The following is a 22,009-nucleotide window of genomic DNA, read 5'->3' as shown; positions in this document are numbered from 1 at the left end:
AAATTATTTTATGCACCATTTTGTTCCAGAACTATTCCCAATTCAATTAAAAGTGGATCCACATTGGATGCTTACGATTGAGTATACATTGAACTCTAATTCTTCTATTCGAATGTTACGCATAATTTCAAGCGATGGATCGCTTCTCACTCTGAATGTAGTATACATGCAGTGTTTAAAATTACATTGCAGATCTGATCAGTGGGCATGGCAGTCTTTGTTTCAGTTATTAGAACTTTGTATTGATGGTGTTGACTTCTGCCTGCCAATTGTAGCGATGAACTCGACTGCCACTTTAAGTGCATTAATAGATGCGAGGTTCATCAGGCTTGTTGATGACCACGTTGGTTCCCCTCCAGCCAGATCAGACACTCCCCGGAAAACAATCACAGGTACGCCAGGAGATGTTGCTGTCTGTTGAAATAGTGAGTAGGTTCTCTTAGTGATATTTTCAAAATTTTGATTGAACTGAAATGTTGGCAGATATTTGAGTTAAAACTACTAGAGAAAAAATATAGAACTTCACCATCACAACAGATGCGCTCTCCTCATCTATTGTTGATACCCCAAATTCTCCGAAAAGAAAATTCCGATATTCTGCATTATCAAGAAACATGTCGGCTGATGCTCCTTTTAGCCCATGAACCACTTGTGGGGTTTTTGGTAAGCAGAAAGTGTCATTGCATCTTTCAAGGTTGACCTAGAGAAATTCACAATTAGTACAATTTTTAGGCTGTAATTCTCTATGCATAATCCTGTATTTTGCTATGCTGCTGAAATATAGTGTAATCTCTTACCTTGAGTCCTTCTGCTATTTTGAACCATGCTGAATCTACAGGTAACCAAAAAACTTCTTCCATGGGCTTACCAACAGAGTATAGCTCTTCATTTCTGTATTTCAGAGACCCTAGTAGGTTATCTCCTCCATTCGGGACGTTAAATTCTGCAAAGCTTAGTTCTGTTGATGATTCTTTTAATGATTTGAACCTCTGAAAAATCAAAATCAGAATACCATTGGTCTTGTTAAGTAGTGACTTCAGAGTGTCAGATGTTGAAAAATCAACAGATTTCAGTTGCTTTGATCTGTATCTGGACTCACCAGCATTACATCTGAAATTAGGAGTAGAAGCTATATACAGTAGGAGATTACCTTCCATGTCCAAGCGCCCGTATAAGCAACTAACTTGGGCACACTGACATCGCCAAATGACATTGAATCATTAGAGCTTCCTGCTGTTCCATAATGGACAATACCAGACACACTAAAGATATCGAGGAGAGTTTGTACGGTGACAGCTGCATTCAACTGGAAGAACATTAATTTAGTGCCTAGAAGTAATGTGTATTGATTACTTATGATAAATCTAAAGGAGCTCCTCCATATGGTAGAAGTAATGATAATACATAATAGCAATGCAGAAGTTATGGTTTAGTACCCTGCGCTGTCCTGTCAGGGCATATACAACATTCACACCTCGAATACTGCCGATGTGAAACCTTCGCCCTGAAATACTATGAGGTGAGACTGTATTCTGACACCATTAGAAGCTAAATACATCTACGCACTACAGACCTGTTCGGAACATTATGTCATTATGAATGTGGATGAGAGATCAGCCTATCAGCAGGATATCAAGATCAATAACATGTCATAAAAAAATACTATAGTACAGCAGGATACTTGGTTTACAATTTTATCTTTCGTTCTTACCATCTCTTTTTGACATATTTTCCTGTGGTTTGCTACATTCTTTTGGTATATGACATATAATTTAGCTTTCTGGAACTCTTTGTAAGAATTTATCCAGCAGTTATTAGTTACTATGTGGAAAAGCTAATGTTGGAAGGGAGTTCACGTCTTAACTTTAGTGCAGATCATACAAATCTCGAGAGAGTAAGTTTTCACATATATACACAGCTTCAGTATCTCTAAAATTTGTATTGTTCTACCCGCCAATTTTTTTTTTGTATTGTTCTCCCTTCAGTGTTGATATACTTGGTACCCACCCAAGAAGACATCACATTCTTAGTTGTATATGAAGTTTTATCTTCTCATAATGGCTTCTCTGCTGGAATGCTGGGTTCAGTTAGCAGCAGTTTTGCACTCACTGCTAGTAGCTGTTTGGAAAGGCATAAGAAAGTCAACTAGGAACAATCAAGCTCACCCAGTCTCCATATGCTAAATCTACAGGTCAGCACTTCGGATCAGAAACGGGAGGCTGAGACTCACCGTAGAGGTCAATGAAGGGCTGGACACTCCAAGGACTGAAGTAGCCAGAAGCCTGGAGCGCAGTATCCTCGTCGATGTAGGACATAACGAGGCCGATGGACGGGCCACGGCGGTTCGCCCTGTCGACCTGCCACCGCACCCGGTCCATCCCTGGCAGTGCCGGCAGGGCCATCGACGATCCCGCCAGCTGCAAGAAGCAGAGCAGCAGGACCGGCGCCATTTTCAGGTTAGGGAGCTCCATGGCCATTCCTGGAATGTGGAATGGACTGGGAGCGAGCGAGCACGCTTAAATGTGCTCTGTTGGGACTAGTTGCTGATCTGGTTGGTGGAAAGCGTGGTCAGCATGCTCCATTATTATACTCCGGTGATTGGAGAAGATGTCGCTCTCGAGGATTCGGGTCGTTGACGAAAACCACCTTTTAAATGGTGTACTTGGATGGAGCCTTTGTAGCAGAATCATGGCCAAACAAAGAATAATTTCCTGTTCCAATATTGGAATGGGTAACATTTTCGACTTGTTGATTACAGAAATTACTTAATTTGAGTTTTTGCATAACATAAGTAGCGTAGAAAAGGTTCTAACAAAATGTACATGTGTTTACTACCATCTTTGCCATCAATCAAGTGTGTTGAAATGTAATAGTTTTCACATTGAATCCTATTATAAAATCCTAAGAGCATCCCAGCCGTTTGAGGCCTGGGCGAAAATCTGGACTTAACAAACGCCGGATTGAATGAAAAAAGGGCGTGGGGGGGGCAACATTTTTCATTCGCCTATCAGCGACGATAGTTTCAAAAAAATCGTCTTTCCGCTACACAAAAGCATCGCCAAAGTTTGGTGATCGGATCAGCCACATTACGGTGATCAAAACAAAAACTAGACCCGCTGCCAATACATCTCATAGTTTTGATTGACACCGGTGATGCCGTTCATGGAAATGGTCTTCCAAGTTTCGGCAAGGCACTCCTCTTGTTTGCCCGTCCATTTGATCCGCGGCTCGGTCGGCGGTGAGTTCTTCTTCCTTTTCTTCCTCCCCGTCGACGCCCTCGTTGGATCAGGCGCGTCTTCTTCGTCGACATCTTGGTCGAGGTCGGCCTGCTCATCTTCTTCATCGACGTCTTGGGTGCCGTCTCCAAACCCGTCGTTCTGATCGTCGACGGCACCCCGCGACGCGACGGCTTCCGTCGCCCTTGCCTCCTCTTGTGTGAAGAAACCCGGGCTCGACGTGGCGGCCATGGAGCCCGACGTGATCATCTCGTGCATCACTCCATTATCGGCGGCGGCATCCCAGGGTTGGAGAAGGAGAGCGGCCCACGGGGCAGGGCAGGCAAGATGCCCTCGTGCATCGCACCGTCGTACTCCGGTGGCGATGGCGTAAACCTCGTCCTGCCGGCGACGTAGGTGTCCTGGAACATGGCCGGTGACGCCGGTGAGAAGGTGGAAGGAGAGCCCATCGTACCTTGGGTCGGCCATGGACCGGGAAATTGGCCGACGCATGGATGGCCAAAGTTCATGGAGACCAGCCTCGCATGTTCGTCCGCCGCCGCCATCGCCCTCTTCGCCGCGAGCTTCTTCTCCTTCTCCGCCCTGCCGCGAGTTTCGTTCCGCCGCCGCTCCACATCCTCCGCCCACCTTGTGTTTGTCCAGCCCAGCGGCCTATCTTTTGGCGCCCGTGGCTTCCTCGCCTTCGGCGCGCCGTCAACGGCAATCTTCTTCGGCGGCATGGTGGTGGGATGGAAGAGAAGGATCTGCAACTGTGGGGGAATGGCGGTAGCTCCTCCGAAATTCGGCGGGGAAAATGGGTCTATGCGGCGCATTATGGAGGGAAAACGAAATAAATGGAGGGAACTACCCTTTCTATCACTGACAACGCGGGCCCGCTCAATGTTTCGCGCGTTTTTGTTTCGTCCGGAGTCCCTGACCGGGCATCGGGAAGCCGGGGATGGCCTGGGCTCTCCGGATGGATTAAAGGCTTATTCTGGGGGGGGGGGGGGGGGAACGAGGAGCAGGGGCGCGGCGGCCGAATAACGCCGTCTGAATGAAAAAAAAAGGGCTGCCGGGGGGCCTCGTCGGGGAGACGGATGGAGGTGCTCTAAGATTACGAGAAGATCTATCTCTCTCCTCTCAATCGATCGATCTCTTGCACTCTTCCACACTTGCGCGCACGAAAATCTAAGAACACCAAACCTATGCTCCAATGATGTTTGTGCCACCCTCTAGGGAATACAGTTTCCACGAGCAAGGTATGGCCTTCTACGTGGCCTTCACCTTCCATGCAGCGAGGGTGGAAAGGTGGATCTGATGGGTGAAGGAGCAGTATCTTGATGCCGCTCCGAATAAGTTTGTTGGGATAGACTGTGAGTACACCCTTGCAAAGCCAGGTAATCCGAAGAAGCTTCCACTGCAAAAGAGGCACCGTGCCGCCGTCCTCCAAGTCAACATCACCAAGCAAGGTCCTTATCTTCCAGATTGTGCATGTGATGGAGGCCCAATAGGCAATAGAGGTGAAAGTCACAAACCGTTTTCACCTGTCGTCTCCTAGGCGATTGCGGCGGCAACAACCTCCCTCCTATCTCCACCGGCCAGGACCTTGGTCCTCTCTCCCTCTATTTGCCGCTCCAGCAGCGGGAGGGAGGGATGACCCCGTTCCTCCATTCTGGCCTTATCGTTCGTGGTGGGAGCGGCGCCCGAGCAATAAATATGCGTCAACTCTACTCTCACACCAGCAGCGACCTTCACAGAGGCGTCTCGGATTTGATGCCAACATGTTCTTGTCAATCCTTCAGATCGACATATAGGTCCCTAACGAGATCAGTTTCTCGGCGTCTCACTAGCGTTCATCGTTTTCCATGGCAGCACTGGGTCGGGGTGAGTTGGATGCCCTCGAGTGAGAATGTTTGTTCGGAGGTGGTGGATCTGTAGTTATTCATGACTTCCTCGATGGGGTGTGATGGATTTTGGTCCAAGCCAGAAGGGGGATGATCTCCAGTCGACGTGCCACTGCGATATGTGTCTTGTTGTTTGCAGTGGGGGCATTTTCATGTACTCATAGAGCCTCATTGGCGATGATGCTTCTTTTGAAGTGGAATGGTGGAGGATCGACGCTTCTTAGAATGTACGTGTAGGCGGCGTTGGAGCTAGTTTCAGGAAACCCTTTAGGGGTTTATCTGCAAAGTTTTTATGAAAGCTGTTTTTCATGGTCTGTTTTTTAGTTTCAAGTTTGTTTATTCATGGTAACTTTGTTTTTCTATTGATTTTCTATTAATGAAATCGGTGCTTGCTCTCTGTAAAAAAAGAGTCATTTTTCCTGCATTGTTTTTGCTAAAAGTTAGTTAGTGTACGAGACGAAGATGCTGAAAGTCCGTGACTCTGATGTCTGAACCACGGCAGGCAAAGCTAGGTAAAACACAAAAGAAATTCCTACGAAATGATTCGGCCAAAATTAATTTAGCAAAACTTCAAAAGCAAGACAGACCAAAGGCCAAATTAAGGCAATGCATGTAACCCATGCCGCCGTCAAGCAAGGAATAGATAGAGAACATGACCAGTGTCTCAGGCAAGTATTATTACTGCAGCCTACCCTTCGTCTCCAGGTAAGGGACTCATGGCAGTTCTGCATTGGCCTCCTCCATTGCGGCCACTTCCAGGTCCAATGCCTCAGAACCTCGGAGGATTTTCTTAAGACGCCGCGGGCAAAGATCTCATTGACCGATGCGCCTGACACATGCTTATCTCGTAATTGTACCAAGGAACAGGGCATGACGCTTTGGTACCAGATGGTGCGGAGGAGTATGTTGCACAGATGACAGCAACCACCCCCGGCAACCATGATCATGTCGGCATGCTCCGGTGCCGAGCACGTTGGATAGCATCGCCATGGCCGTGGGAAGAACGCGATGGTGGGAGACGGCATGGTGTTTCGCCGGCCGTCTCAGCGCATAGTACCGCGACGTTGAGAACCTGTGAGCGTCTATTTCCTGGCGTCTCCTATTCCCAACTCTCAAGGAAATTTGCCTACTACTTCTTCTTGTTTTTTTCCTCGCACCATTTTTCGCTAACGGTTGTTGTATCAGAGGAAGGGGCTTAACTTCAATGATTCTCAAGCATGAAGGGAACGCACTGCATATCAGCAGTTTTATATGGATTTGTTTTCCGTTTATTGTTTCTGTTCATGGCTGGTACAGAAGGGTTATTAAACGATCGTGAAGCATGTGCACGCAATAGTGCAATACTTGAGGACGGTTGTTATATATAATAACGCAAAGTGTGGTTACTAAAATCATTTGACTTGATCAATTGAATGAGGTATTCTTGCACGGAAAAATGACATCCCGATGTGGTTATTCTACACCATTAAGATATGATATACTATAATATGCACCATTAAGATAGATTCACTCAGCCGTTAGATGGGATATTCATTTATAAATAGATATGTTTTTTTTCGATAAAGGATGCTTTATTACTTATAAAAAGCAATTACATCCAGCCTCTGCATAACTAGGATGTACACAGCCGTTCAAGTTTCTGGAGCCAAAGTATATGTAAAAATAGGTAAAATACATATCGAAACGATGAATCATATAACGCCTAGGAAGGGGGTGGAGCTTCGATCCGTAGACTATGTTGCCACCCATGTAGGGAAAAAGTATCCCTCACCGTAGCCTCCAACCATGTACAGACCTCCGTAAATAGGTCTCGGTTCTCCGCCCGCTGAAGAGGTAACCACGAACAGAGAATACCTGTACATCTGTAGATGACCTGCAACAAAGAACATTTTTTATCGTTAAAAATCTTGTCATTTCTACTCAGCCAAAGCGCCCAGATAACGGATAGCGCCCCCACCCTAAGAAGCAACTTAAACCTTGAATCGATACCGTGAAGCCAATTGCCAAAGACATTTGCCACACTAGTCGGGGGATACAGGGTAGACGCTACTTGGATGACTGGCCATATAGATCTCGCAAAACTGCAGTGGAAGAAAAGGTGTTTGATGGTTTCATCATGATGACAGAAAACATACCGTGAACTTCCGTGCCAATTCCGCTTAACAAGATTATCTTTAGTAAGAATAACTCCTCGGCGAAGGTACCATCCAAAAAAATTAATTTTTAATGGTATCTTCATCTTCCAAATTTTCTTATTATTATCAACTGGTATATCAGAATGAAGGATCGCATTGTATAAAGATTTGACTGAGAAAGTGCCATCTACGTGAAGATTCCATCTAAATTCATCCGGTTCAGGGGATAAGTGAATATCTCCCAATCGTTGAATTAGAGTATTCCATGCTAGTAGCCTTTGTCCAAGCAAAACCCGTCTGAACGTCACATAAGTAGCCATTACTATAGCAATGGTATCACATTTGCGACGAATAATACTATACAAAGCAGGATATTGTTCACTCAGGAAAGCATTGTCTAACCAAACATCTTCCCAGAACTGTATATGTGCTCCATTCTTAATGGAGAAAGTACCATGGCGAAAGAAGATATTCTTTATCGCCATGAGACCAGCTCAAAAGTGAGAATCCCCAGGTTTTCAAACCACTTAGGATAGCGTCTTCGAGCCAATATACTTTCTTCGAAGAATAGTTTGCCAAATCCCATCCTCGGTAAGAAGCTTAAAAAGCCATTTACCCAGCAGAGCTGAATTCTTGACCTCCAGGTCGTGAACTCCAAGTCCGCCTTGATCTTTGGGACTACAAACTATACTCCATTTAACCAGTCGGTATTTCTTTTTCTCGCTATCCCCTTGCCAAAAGAATCTAGATCGATAATAATCGAGTTTATGCAGAATTCCTTTCGGTAGGAGAAAGAATAATAACATATACAGTACCATATTTGTCAGTACCGAATTAATGAGTATCAATCTTTCTCCCAGGGACAGCAATTTGCCTTTCCAACTAGTAAGGCGTTTTTGTAATCTTTCTTGCACAATCTTCCATTCAGCCATTGTAAGTCTCCGATAATGAATCGGAATACCCAAATACCGAATAGGAAATTGGCCTTGCCCACAACCAAACAACTCTGTCTATAGAGTCATATCATTTTGGGCATCGCCGAAACAGAACAATTCACTTTTATGGAAGTTGATTTTCAATCCCGACAACTGCTTGAAAGCTGCTAAAATTAATTTGAGATTACGAGCCTTTTCGAGATCATGATCCATAAATAGAATTTTGTCATCGGCGTATTGAAGGATAGATAAACCCCCATCAACCAGATGTGGGATCACACCTTCAATTTGACCATCAGACTTGGCCCGCTCTATGAGTATCGCCAACATATCCGCTACAATGTTAAATAACATCGGTGATAACGGATCTCCTTGGCGTAACCCTTTTCGTGTTTGGAAATATTGGCCGGTGTCATCATTGACCCGAATTGCCACGCTACCTCCATACACAAAATCATAAATTAGAGCACGCCACTCAGGAGAAAAACCTTTCATCCTGAGTGTCTGTTGGAGGAAAGACCATTTGACCTTATCATAAGCCTTTTCGAAATCTAATTTTAAAATGACCCCATTTAGTTTCTTAGAATGCATCTCATGTACCGTCTCATGTAGAACTGCCACTCCATCAAGGATGTTCCTTCCTTGCATGAAAGCGGTCTGAGAAGGCTGGACGACGTGATCCGCAACCGTATTAAGTCTAATGGTGGCCACTTTCGTGAAAATCTTAAAACTGACGTTTAAGAGGAAAATAGGTCTATATTGTTGAATCCTTTCTGCCTCATTAACCTTCGGTAACAAAATTACTTCACCAAAATTTAGACGAAATAGTTCTAGTTGTCCTGTGTGAAGATCACTGAACAAATCTAGAAGATTCAATTTAATAGTATCCCAGAAAGTTTGATAGAAATCCGCTGGCAAACCATCTGGACCCGGTGCTTTGTTGCATTCCATTTGGAAAATTGCCTTCTGAACCTCATCCTCAGAATAAGGTGCGGTTAGTAGGCCATTTTCTTCTGTAGAAACTTGGGGTATATCATCCGTTAAGTCCTCGTTAAGAGAGAAAGAACTTTCCTCCGGAGGACCAAATAGATCCTTATAATAATTAGTAACGTATGATTTGAGTTGCTCATGGCCTTCAATGACCCCTTCATCTTGGATGAGAGAGTGAATACGTTTTTTCCGATGTCTTCCATTGGCCAAGCCATGAAAATATCGCGTATTTGAATCCCCTTCCAAAATGAATTGGGCCTTGGATCGTTGATACCATTTGAGTTCCTCTTCGCGTAGAAGACTCGCAATCTGCGCATTGGATTGATTCTTAAGCTCAATCTCTTGCGTGGACAACGGTCTCACTTCCGCTACAGCCTCTAGGTCATCGATCACTTTTGATAAGCGAGCTTTCTCTTTTTTAAGAATACCAGCCATATGGGCAGCCCAACCAGAGAGATGCTTACGCATTGCGCGCATCTTGTTATTCCATCTCAAAATTGGAGTGTTGCCCCCGACTGGTCTTTCCCAAACCATCTTAACCATCTCATGAAATCCTTCTCGATGTAACCAACCTAGTTCAAATTTGAACGGCCGTTTACAAACAGGTCGGAGATTCCCAGTAGTTAGGAGGATAGAAGCATGGTCAGACAGTTTTTCAATACGTTCTAGTGCACGGACGGACACCATAGAATATTTATTCTCCCATTCGGTATCCATCAACACGCGATCTAGTTTCTCGTATGTGGGTTCAGACAAGCTGTTGGCCCAGGTAAACTGTCGACCGGACATAAACACCTCTCTTAAGTCTAGGCTATCAATGACAGCATTAAACAAGAAAGGCCAATGTTCTCCAAAGGGGGAAAACCTTGCATCTGCATCGATTGCTGCTTACCCAAACAATTGAGTCACTTAAGTGACTCTCCATTATATCTGTTTCACTTTGGTTTTCGAGTAGTAATTACGATGATGTATTTCTCTGCATTGGATTTCACCAGGAATAAAAAGAGAAAGTGGTGTCACGAGGGGATCAAATGGATGGTTTAGGAAAGCTTTTGTTTTCACGGAAAGCATCTAGCGTCAGTGTTTTTTTTTCATTCATTAAGAGGAGTAAACGAGTACAAGTGAGTTGGAAAGAAAAACAGAAGTAGGGAGAAACTAAACCTCTCCAATAGAGAAGAGGCGAGAACGAGATCAACACACACCACATGACTACACAAGGGGAAGAGGGTTACAAAGTCGACATCAAGGTCTTGACAAATCGGCAAAGACATCGGCGGGCATCAACTTCATCTTCATCTAACTAGCAAAGACATCGGCGGGCTTCAACTTCATCTTCATCTAACTACACAAGAAAATCTTTGAGAGATTTGAATGAGATTAAAACTCAAGACAATTTGCATAATGAAAATTATTCAACTTTGATGCAAATGTTTGCTCAAATGCAAACTAAATGCATGCAATGCTCATGATCATTCTTTTATTCCATTAAAACAAGGTTGGGATGTTACAGATGGTCTCTAGTCGACGTGCCACTGCGATATGTGTCGTTGTTTGCAGGGGGGGCATTTTCATCTACTCATAGAGCCTCCTTGGCAATGATGCTTCTTTTGGAGTGGAAAGGTGGAGGTTCGGCGCTTTTTCGAACGTGTGTGTAGGCGGCGTTGTAGTTTTGTGGCGGCCGCTAGTTTCAGGAAACCCTTTAGGGGTTTATCTGTAATTTTTTAGGAAAGCTGTTTTTCATGGTATGTTTTTAAGTTTCAACTTTGTTTATTCATGGTAACTTCATTTTCTATTAATGAAATCAGTGCTTGCTCTCTGTAAAAAATAAAGAGTCATTTTTCCTGCATTGTTTTTGCTAACACTTGTATGAGAGGAAGATGTTGAACGTCCGAGGCAAAGCTGGGTAAAACACAAGAGAAATTCATACGAAAAGATTCGGCCAAAATTAATTTAGCTAAACTACAGAGCAAGACAGGACAAAGCCCAAATTAAGGCAATGTGTGTAACCCATACCACCCGTCGAGCAAGGAACAGATAGAGAACAGGACGAAAGTCCCAGCAAGGATTACTGCAGCCTACCCTTCGTCTCTAGGTAAGGGACTCATGGCAGTTCGGCATTGGCCCCCTCCTTCGCGGCCACGTACGTCCGGTCCAATGCCTCAGTAGTCAGTACTTTGGAGGATTTTCTTGAGACGCCGCGGTCAAAGATCTCATTCACCGATGCGCCGGACACATGCTTATCTCGTGATTACACTAAGCCACACGGTGTTAGACTGTATATTTGTATAACTGTATCTGTATCTGTATTGTACCTCTTGGTACCCATATATAAAGTGATAGGCCACGCACCTGTGTTGAGCCAGTTTTCCACCAAACCACTGTTTAACATGGTATCAGACTAGGTTTTCGAAACCCTAGCCGCCGCCGCCGCCACTCTTGGTTGCCGCGCCGCCGCCACGATCATCGTCGCCATGAGCTCCTCTGGTGACTCCTCATCCTCTTCCGCTGCCCTGCCTGCCTCCGCGGTTCCCACCGCGCCGCCGTTCATCCCGCCTCAACTTGCGGCCATCCTCGCCGCCAGCAACAACATGAGTCAGATGGCTGCGTCTACCTCGTCGCGCCCTCTCTACCTTCGCTCGTCGCAGTTCGCCCAGGGGTTCTTCCCTACGCCGCCGCCCTACGCGCCGACTCCGATCGCGCCGCCGCTGCTTCCGTCGGCGCCCCCGGCTTCGCTCGGCAATGCCCTGGCTGCGCCCGCTGCGGCGCCCCCGGCTTCGATCGACATTGTCCTCGCTGCGCTTGATGCGGTGGCCCCGCCCGTCGTCACCACTACGGTTCATGCCACCGTCCCCGCTGCTTCCCTGGCTGCTGATGGCCCGGGCGCTGGTCCTTACCAGCTTACACACCTCATCACGGTGCGGCTCACGCAGGACAACTATCTGTTTTGGCGGGCGCAAATTCTGCCGCTCCTTCGCAGCCGTCATCTTGAAGGCTTTGTCGATGGGAGCCACCCGTGCCCGCCCCACCTCGTCCCCGCGGTCACTGCCACCGGCGCCCAGGTCTCCGCCGAGAACCCGGCGTACCGTGTCTGGGTCGCACAGGACCAGGCCATCCTCTCGGCGCTCCAGTCCTCCTTGACGGAAGGCGTCGCCGGTCTGGTGGTGTTTGCTGCCACGTCTTTTGATGTCTGGGGCACGCTGGCGGACAGCTTCTCCGCCCACTCCTCCGCTCGTGCGTCTGCGCTTCGTCAGCAACTACATGAGTCCAAAAAGCTTGACTCCTCCGCGCATGTCTACTTCAACAAGATCAAGACCTTGGCTGACACTCTGTCCGCTATTGGGCAGCCGCTCCGCGACACGGAGTTCACGGACTTTGTTCTTCACGGTCTTGACCAGGACTATGACAATCTGGTCGAGGCGGTGCGTGGTCGTGAGACTATGTCCCCTCGGGACCTCTACTCGCGCCTTCTCTCCACCGAGCAGCGCGTCAACGCCCATCATGCCGAGCTGCATGCGGCTGATCCGCACGCCAACGCTGCCTACCGTGGGGCCTCTGGTGGTGGTGGCTATCGCCCCCCTCGACCTTCTGCTGGCCCGCCTGCTCCGCCGCCCATGGGAGGTGGTGGTCGTCCACCCTCTCCATCCCCACCGCCTCGCACCGACCGTCGTGGCCGCCCTAATGTTGACTGCCAACTCTGTGGCATCCATTGTCACTACGCCTCTCGCTGCCACCGCCATTTCAAACGAGACTTCCTCGGCATCGGCAACGACGGACGCGGCAATGAGAAGCAAGCCGCCATCGCCGAGCAGAGCTCCTACCCTGGCGCTGCCCCTCACGGTGGAGGCGGGTACACCCCGTCCTACCCGATCGACCCCGCCTGGTACTTCGACACAGGGGCCACAGATCACATGACCACGAGGCTGGCCGCCTCCTTGCGCAGGAGCCCTACCGCGGCCGTGACCAGGTCCGCACCGCTGATGGTTCAGGTATGCCCATTACTCATGTTGGTCAGGCCTCCCTTCTGTCTAGTTCTTCTCGTAGGCTTCATCTTCGCAATGTCCTTCGTGTCCCACATGTCACTAGACCCTTATTATCTGTTCATAAGTTTACTTATGACAATGATGTGTTTTGTGAATTTCACCCGTTTCATCTGTTCGTTAAGGATCGGGCCACACGGGAGGTTCTGCTTAGAGGTCGCATCCACCAGGGCCTGTACGCGTTGGAGGCACCATCCCTTCCGGAGGTCTTTGGCGATGTTCGCACATCGGCGTCTCATTGGCATGCTCGGCTTGGTCATCCTGCGTCCCCCATTGTTAGCCATGTTTTGCATCGACATGAGCTTCCTATGTCATCTAGTAATAAACCTTTAGCAGTTTGTGATGCTTGTCAACAGGGCAAAAGTCATCAGTTACCATTTGTGTCTTCATCTCGAGTTGTTACTACACCATTAGAGCTTGTTTTCTCTGATGTATGGGGCCCTGCCCAAACCTCAGTCAGTGGGCATAAATACTATGTCAGTTTCATTGATGCCTACAGTCGTTTTACATGGCTTTATCTGCTGAAAACAAAAGCTGATGTGTTTAATGTGTTTCTTCAGTTCAAATTGCATGTTGAGAGACTCCTAAAGCATAAAATCATTCATGTTCAGTCGGATTGGGGGGGGTGAATATCGCAACCTTCATTCCTTCTTTACTAAACTTGTGATATCTCATCGTGTTTCATGCCCACATACACATCAGCAGAATGGTGCTGTTGAGCGCAAGCACCGTCATATAGTAGAAACTGGTCTTACACTCTTGCTCATGCTTCCGTGCCTTTTCGGTTTTGGAGTGATGCATTTACCACTGCTTGTTTCTTGATCAATAGACTTCCTACTCGAGTACTAAATATGAAGACACCACTTGAACTGTTGTTTCATGAGTTCCCTGACTACACTTTTCTCAAAGTTTTTGGCTGTGCATGTTGGCCACACCTTCGTCCCTACAACAGTCGCAAACTTGAGTTTCGTTCCAAAAAATGTGTTTTCCTTGGGTATAGTGCTCTTCACAAAGGCTACAAGTGCCTTCATGTTCCCAAAAATAGAGTTTACATTTCTCGCAATGTTGTATTCGATGAGAATTTGTTTCCTTTTTCGACTATGCCATCCTCTACCTCGCTATCCTCATCATCTCCCACCTCTATTATTTCGCCTGACCAACTTGAGGATGTTGCATATTCGCCTGTATTATTGCCTAATCACGGTGCAGGTACTGGACGTGGTGCTCGCCTTGAGCTTCTTCATGCCTCCGAGTCGCCAGCATCTGCTCCTGTCGACTGCGACGTCGATCGTTGCATGCCCCATGCAGCGGGACCGCGCCCCGAGGACTCTTCCTCGGCCTCGCCTGGTCCAGCTAGTCCATCGCCCGCGTGGTCGGCTGACCACGGGCCGTCCTCGCCTTTCGCGTCACCTGCGCGGTCACCACCGCCCACGTCGCCTGTGCAGTCTTCACCGTCCGCGTCGCCTGCGCGGTCGCCACCACCCGCGTCGCCCTCGCTGTCCTCACCTGGATCGGCCTCGCCTGGGTCGGTCCCTGGCTCGGCTACGCCACCGTCTGCCTCGACGGTACCAGGGAGCCCGCCTCCTGCACCGTCACCTGCCTCTCTCGCCGAGGCACGTGATGCTCCTCCTCCAGCCCCGGTCGTCCATCGCCCGCATACGCGCAGTCGCAGCGGCATTCATCGGCCCAAGGAACGCACGGATGGCACTGTTGCCTGGATCGCTGCCTCTGTTACTCATGCACAGTCTGATCCAACTGCGGAACCGCGACATTATCAAGCATCATTGGGTATTCCTCACTGGCGTGCTGCCATGGAGCTTGAGATTCAGGCTCTCCGTGACAATGGTACTTGGCATCTGGTCTCTCCTCGCTCCGGTCTCAATGTCATTGATTCCAAATGGGTTTTCAAGGTCAAACGGCATGCAGATGGCTCTATTGAGAGGTACAAGGCCAGACTCGATGCTAAGGGCTTCAAACAATGGTACGGCCTTGACTACGAGGATACTTTCAGTCCTGTTGTTAAGCCAACTACTATTCGGCTGCTGCTGTCCCTTGCTGTCACCCGTGGTTGGTCTCTTCGCCAGCTTGATGTTCAGAATGCATTTCTGCATGGTGTCCTTGAGGAGGAGGTCTATATGCGTCAGCCCCCTGGATTTGTTGATCCTGACCGCCCTCAGCATCTCTGTCGCTTGGTGAAAGCACTCTATGGGCTCAAACAGGCTCCCCGTGCTTGGTATGCTCGCCTGGGTTCTGCGCTTCGTGCTCATGGTTTTGTGCCCTCTACTGCTGATACGTCACTGTTTATTCTCCAGAGACCGGAAGTCACTATGTATATTCTAGTCTATGTTGATGACATCATCCTTGTCAGCTCCTCTGTTGCGGCGACTGACCGTTTGGTTCTGGCTCTCAGTTCTGATTTTGCTGTCAAGGACCTGGGCAAACTTCACTATTTTCTTGGCTTGGAGGTCACTTATCCCCAGGATGGTCTTGCTCTGTCTCAGCAGAAGTACTCTCAGGATCTCTTGCGCCGTGCGGGCATGTTGGAGTGCAAGGCTGCTACTACTCCCATGTCTACCACTGAGACTATTTCTGCTACGGATGGGACCCCCCTATCTGCTGATGGTGCTACTGACTACAGAAGCCTTGTTGGTGCTCTTCAGTATCTTACCATCACCCGCCCTGATATCTCTTATGCAGTTAACCGTGTCTGCCAGTATCTCCATGCTCCTCGCGAACCTCACCTGACTGCTGTCAAGCGTATTCTGCGTTACGTTCGCTCCACCGCTACCTATGGCCTTCATCTGCGGCCGGCCCCCTCCGGTGTGCTCTCTGCATTCAGTGATGCGGATTGGGCTGGTAATCCTGACGACAGGCGATCCACGGGGGGATATGCTGTGTTCTTTGGTCCAAACCTGATCGCCTGGAGTGCTCGCAAACAGGCCACTGTTTCTCGGAGTAGCACTGAAGCTGAGTACAAGGCAGTTGCTAATGCTACTGCTGAGCTTATTTGGGTACAAGCTCTTCTTCGAGAACTGAAGATCTCTCACAGACAGCCTCCTGTCCTTTGGTGTGACAACATTGGTGCTACATACCTTTCATCGAATCCGGTATTTCATGCCCGAACAAAGCACATCGAAGTTGATTATCACTTTGTGAGAGAGCGTGTTGCAAAGAGGTTTCTGCAGATCAAGTTCATCTCTTCCAAAGATCAATTTGCTGATATCTTCACCAAACCTTTGTCTCTTCCTTTGTTCATAGGTTGTAGACGCAATCTTAACTTGTTGAGTACCTCAGGCCACAGTTAAGATTGAGGGAGGGTGTTAGACTGTATATTTGTATAACTGTATCTGTATCTGTATTGTACCTCTTGGTACCCATATATAAAGTGATAGGCCACGCACCAGATGTGTTGAGCCAGTTTTCCACCAAACCACTGTTTAACACATGGTACGACGCTTTGGTACCAGATGGTGGGGAGGAGTACGTTGCAGAGATGATAGCAACCTTTCCCGGCAAGCATGATCCTCCGGTGCCTAGCAGGTTGGATACCATCGCCATGGCCGTTAGAAGCATGTGATGGTGGGAGACGGCATGGATTTCCTGGCGTCTCCTATTCCCAACTCTCAAGGTAATCTGCCTTCTACTTCTTCTTCCTTTTTTCCTCGCACCATTTTTCGCTAACGGTTGGTGTATAAGAGGAAGGGGTTAAACTTCAATGGTTTTCAAACATGAAGGGAACGCGATCCATAGTAGCAGTTTTATATGGATTTTTTCCTTTCACTGTTTCTGTTCATGGCTGGTACAAAAGGGTTATTAAACGATCGTGAAGCATATGCAGGCAACGTTCGCGGTCGTTTGTTATATATAATCGTGCAGAGCGTGGTTACTAAAATCATTTGGCCTCATCAATTGTATGAGATATTCTTGCACGGAAAGATCTCGACGCATCCCGATGTGGTTGTTTTACACCATTAAGCTAGGATATGCTATGCACCATAAAGATAGACTCACTCAACGGTCAGATGGGATATTCATTTATAAAATAGATATCTATAGTGTTGCCGTTTATTTTTATGACCAACCTTGTGAGATTCTCCTTATAATTTTGGATTACATGGGTTTTTCTCCAAAATGGGAAAACCCTTGCGTCTGCATCAGTTGTTGCTTACCTAAACAATTGAGTCACGTAACTGACTCTCCATTATCTCCGTTTCACTTTAGCCAAAAACAAAAAATAGAAAGTGGTGTCACGATCATGGGGATCAAATGGATGGTTCAGGAAAGCTTTTGTCTCACACGATCAGTGTTGTTTTTTCATTCATTAAGAGGATTAAACGAGTACAAGTGAGTTAGAAAGAAAAGCAGAAGTAGGGAGAAACTAAACCTCTCCAATAGAGAAGAGGCGAAAACGAGATCAACACACACCACATGACTACACAAGGGGAAGAGGGTTACAAGGTCGGCATCAAGGTCTTGACCAATCGGCAAAGACATCGGCGGGCTTCAACTTCATCTTAGTGCCATGCCCACTGGTATTCTGGTCGCGACCCGTCTGACACCACTCAAAGATAGAGAGGGGCATCGACTGGAACGAGGTGATCCAAGGGTGGATCAGGGACTTGCTAACCCGACTTCCAACAAGAACATCAGGACCTCCGAGCCTTGGACGATCTTCAGGAACCATCAGCAGTACCCAAATGAGTGAGGGAGCAATAAAGTGGATCAGCCTAATGACCTGAGCAAGAAGACAAGAACACGATCAGTTATCACTTATCAGTCCCAAAAATGTTGCCAGTGCGACTGACTTGGGGAGTTGCGCCGTGGTATACCAGCCGACAAGGCTTCTGAAGTCTGGACATGTAAGAGCCCAAGACGCATGATGGCCGTGAAGAAGGGTTGGTCTCCTTATCCTCGCCATCACCCAGCGGCGCAGGCAGCGAGTCGTCGCCAGGCTCCAGCTTCGGCTTGACTATGTACACACCCGGTAGCTTCCTCCTTGATGATGGGCCAGCAGGGCTCTCCATTAGCTGCCGCTGCAACTATGGACTCGGTTCAGAGATCTACCTTTTTCCCAGAGAAATTTTGTGTATATGTAGTAACAGAGGAAATCGATATCCAATGTAAGAAACGTGAAACAAAATCGACGAAGAAAAAGAATTAAGAAGACCACCTTGAGCAGAGTAGGCAAGGAGGACTTGATGTTCTTAGGCCAGTGGCAAAGCTGGCAACTGAACAGCGCGTGATGAGTGTGCAAATAACCAACCAACAGCACATTAAAGCAATTACCAGATTCAGCACACATATAGTACATCTGAGTGCCTTCACTGCAGCAATTAACACTACTGACTGAATTTGGAAAGTATTCATTGCTCACTGCATTTGGAAAGCTAGCTACTCTGATGAAGCTGCCAAGGTGCACCCATCTATTATAGAGTTATGTTTTCCTCTAATGCACAACATTTATTTTAGACTAACAGTAACACCTTATTGAGCTTCACTAGACTGCACATGTTATAAAATGTTGTACAAAATCCAATAAAATGGATCCAAGTAATCGCCAAGAATTGTGTACACAAGGGGTCACGAAAATGTGAAATAGCATGTGTGAAATCCCCCCTGAAAACATTATACACCCATCAGTATATTCAAAACGGGTGTCTTGTGTTTGCTGAATACACTCAGGCTCCCTTCATGTGTGGAAACCACAACACCATGTCAGAGTTTTGGGATTTCAGAGATCAGAGATGCATTTCCCGCTGATGAAGTCGACCACTTCAGTAACTGCCTTGTCCAGCGCCATCGTCACGGAGATCAGGTTCTGCAGAAACTCCTCGGCTGTTGGCTTCTCCCCATCAACAATATCAGTCACAGCTTTCACGAAGATTGCAGGAGTTGAGAACATTTCAGCAACATATGCCACCGCTGCTCCCTGGAGAGGTCAACAAGAGAAACAGAAAACCTGTGTGAGATCTACAATTACAATTCATCATAACGAGGTAAACAAGGGTGCTGCAGAACAGTAGGTAAAACTCAATAGTCACTGGATACCAGCGTACATAAAGCAACATATATTCTTAATAATGATTTATTTAACATCAACTACAGTTCCAGTTAGAAAGAACTATGCAAATCAGCAAACTAATTTTTGCCAAGGGGATCCGTAAACTATAGAAGTCTAACAAAAGTCAATTTCATCTAGCTAGCTGCCCACTTCAAAACAATAACTATCCAAGTGTATGATTTGTAAAAAATAAAACTGGAGCACATGGCTGATTCGTTTCACGGAAAAGACTATTGTAACAGAAGTCCATTTGCTTATTATTTGCTTGAGGACATAAACCACAAGCTGACCACTCAAGTAAAGGTGTATACCTCCATATCCTTGACTGTAGCATCATTACTCAGTATCGCTGACTCGTCATGGGGAGACATATCCAGAGAATCACCAGTTGAAAGCTTCCCAACCTGAAAAATGGGAAGTACATAAACTTTAGAGAATATGCTGACCATTGAGCCTATAAAATGTTACTCATTACAGAATGAAAACACCAAATACATTTCAGAAACAATGACAATTAAAATGAAATAGCAAGATATATTGATGCCTCAATCGAACTAGCAGACATACAGCTTTACCTTCAAATTGAGTCCCTTCACTATATTTGGGGTAGCAAATGTTTTCCGAGCTCCAATTCCATAACTGTCAAAAACCTAATCATAAATTTAATGTTAATACCAATCAAGTTTGAACAGAGATGAAAGATGAAATGCGAGTAATAGTGTCTATGGGAGAAATAACACAAGACAAAATAATGATCTAACCACAAACATTAAATCTACATCATTAGTTGTGATGGCACAGTATTAGTCAGATCAAAAATGGATCGACTAAAGAAACTCATATGGTACAAATTAGCTGAGTATGGTTTTCCCCATGCATTAGTTGCTAATTTCAAACAACAGTAAAGCCTACCGATGCAATGGTGCTATGAGAAAATGGATGCAATTCCATTGCATAGACAAAAACCGTGAGACAGGACTCACAGGAATCGGTATTCTTCTGTCATGGAATGCAACATCTGAAGCTAAGTAGACATCTCCAATACCTGCCCCTCTGGCCTGAAACGAAGAAGGGGAAGATCAGCAAAATCCTAGCGCACAAACGGTGGTACCAAAGATGAGTCAACCCACTACCTTGAATCCGCCAGCTGTACCAGCATTGATAATCAGGTCTGGCTTTAACAATTGTATGGAAGCATAAGTCACGAGAGCTGCCGATACTGTACCGACACTGTCAACTCCTGAAGGAAATCAGCTCTTGGTAAGGAACAAATTTGATTTATGGACAGTTATATCAAACAAGACTACACGGGCTCAGAGAACTCAATCAGAAAAACTGAACTACTCTTGATATAGAGAGAGTATGCCTTAGCAGCCAGACGGGAATACCAGCAGGCTGATACGAACTTACCGAGAAGAGGATCTTTTCCAGGCCATACAAGGTCAATGTGGAGGCCTTTGTAGTCTCCGTGGAATCTGGTCCATGGGGCACCTTTAGGAAATCTGTTAGGCGTGTACCACAAAGAAGGCGTTAGCTTCAGAGTATCTGACATGTTACTAATAAAGTAAGATGAGGACCAACTCGTTCTATAGCCTAACTCATCTACATAAGGGAGTCGAAACAGGGAACTATAAAGATAGAGTGCATTGAGTCTGTTAACTAGTAGGTCCTAACAGCTAGACCTCCCTCACATTTGGCATCATAACTGAACATCCAACAGACGTGTCCTGTCAGACCGGAACCATCTGCCGCTAATTTTTTTTTTAACTCACCCTCCATTTTGGCAACCCATATAGGGTGCACCTCTGCACAGAGGCAAACCTTCCAGCCACAACAGAATAAATCTAGACAACGAACTTACATCTTCACCGTGTTATGCATTTGTGCACTGAGCTAGTGAACTATTCATATAGTAGTATTGACCACGGAGCAATATGACCAAGTAACTAACTATCGTCCCATATCAACCAGTAGCTGCTTATTTGTCTCCAATTCCCAATTCTAAGAGACCAAAAATTCTAACCACCAGGTTCGTGCACCAGCATGTCTCCAAATGCGAACTGAAAGGGGGACGGAACACTAACATGGATTCCTCGGCGGGCGCCTCGACGAGCTGGAACTTGGTGACGAGCGGGAGCGCCTCCGTCTGCATCGCTGCAATGAAACGCACCAACAACACCGTGAGAAACTGAAGCAGCAGCCTCGAGGGGATCCGACGAGGTGGCATACGCACCTATGACGACGAGGACCTTGGAGATCGCGCCGGCTGCGGCAGCTTCCGCGGCATCGGCCGGTTGGTCGGACGACGGCGGCGCCATGGCCGGAGAAAGAACCCTAGGCGGCGGCGGCGGCGGGATTGGATCGGAGATGGTGGTGGTGGTGGGCGAGGTGCGCTTCCTGGTTATACTACACTGCGGTGGCATGATTGGCGCCGCTTCTTCGCCGGCCGCATTATTGGGCCCAGCAAATAAGCTGGGCTGATTCATACCCTTCACTAGGCCCGTTATTTTGTTGGGCTGGAAGAACATCAATCATGTCTGTAAAAAAACGTTTCTCAAACAAAATGTCGGAAACCGTTAGAAAAAAAAAGCCAACCTTCACGAAAGGAAAGCAACTCACTCCGCATGTGATAAGTAGCGCTGTGGTGACATAAAATCCATAGGAAGTGGTCTCCTTGCTCGCCACGTGGACATGAGGGAGGAGAGAGAAGACATAGGGAGGCTGCGTTGGAT

General features: G+C 46.9%; 2 protein-coding genes across 2 annotated transcripts; both read right to left on the bottom strand.

Moving 5' to 3' along the window:
- Positions 1-115: 115 nt before the first annotated feature.
- On the bottom strand, positions 116-2,506 carry LOC127311623 (bark storage protein A). The gene is made up of 6 exons (XM_051342072.2): positions 2,231-2,506; positions 1,437-1,504; positions 1,151-1,306; positions 798-989; positions 527-700; positions 116-414 (listed from the first exon to the last, which is right to left on the bottom strand). The coding sequence occupies exons 1-6, from the start codon at positions 2,475-2,477 to the stop codon at positions 223-225; spliced, it is 1,029 nt and encodes a 342-aa protein (XP_051198032.1). The 5' UTR covers positions 2,478-2,506; the 3' UTR covers positions 116-222.
- Positions 2,507-18,563: 16,057 nt separating this feature from the next.
- LOC127311624 (5'-methylthioadenosine/S-adenosylhomocysteine nucleosidase) lies at positions 18,564-21,695 on the bottom strand. The gene is made up of 8 exons (XM_051342073.1): positions 21,511-21,695; positions 21,362-21,431; positions 20,688-20,779; positions 20,411-20,517; positions 20,261-20,335; positions 19,853-19,927; positions 19,589-19,681; positions 18,564-19,145 (listed from the first exon to the last, which is right to left on the bottom strand). Exons 1-8 carry the CDS (start codon positions 21,593-21,595, stop codon positions 18,948-18,950), a joined length of 795 nt encoding a protein of 264 aa, XP_051198033.1. The 5' UTR covers positions 21,596-21,695; the 3' UTR covers positions 18,564-18,947.
- Between the last annotated feature and the right edge of the window lie 314 nt (positions 21,696-22,009).

The sequence above is a fragment of the Lolium perenne genome, chromosome 7 (genome assembly GCF_019359855.2).
Source record: "Lolium perenne isolate Kyuss_39 chromosome 7, Kyuss_2.0, whole genome shotgun sequence".
Lineage (NCBI taxonomy): Eukaryota > Viridiplantae > Streptophyta > Magnoliopsida > Poales > Poaceae > Lolium > Lolium perenne.
This window is presented reverse-complemented; position numbering and strand designations above follow the sequence as displayed.

Bases quoted from the DNA above. Each gene is read 5' to 3' on its own strand.
- LOC127311623 (XM_051342072.2), bottom strand. From the start codon at position 2,477: ATGGCCATGGAGCTCCCTAACCTGAAAATGGCGCCGGTCCTGCTGCTC. The intron at 1,307-1,436 runs GTACTAAACCAT...ATGTTCTTCCAG, and splicing joins CCCTGACAGGACAGCGCAGG to TTGAATGCAGCTGTCACCGT. The intron at 415-526 runs GTGAAGTTCTAT...CTATTTCAACAG, and splicing joins AGAGCGCATCTGTTGTGATG to ACAGCAACATCTCCTGGCGT.
- LOC127311624 (XM_051342073.1), bottom strand. From the start codon at position 21,595: ATGGCGCCGCCGTCGTCCGACCAACCGGCCGATGCCGCGGAAGCTGCC. The intron at 20,518-20,687 runs GTAAGTTCGTAT...GATTTCCTTCAG, and splicing joins TGGAAAAGATCCTCTTCTCG to GAGTTGACAGTGTCGGTACA. The intron at 19,146-19,588 runs GTATACACCTTT...TGACCTCTCCAG, and splicing joins CTACAGTCAAGGATATGGAG to GGAGCAGCGGTGGCATATGT.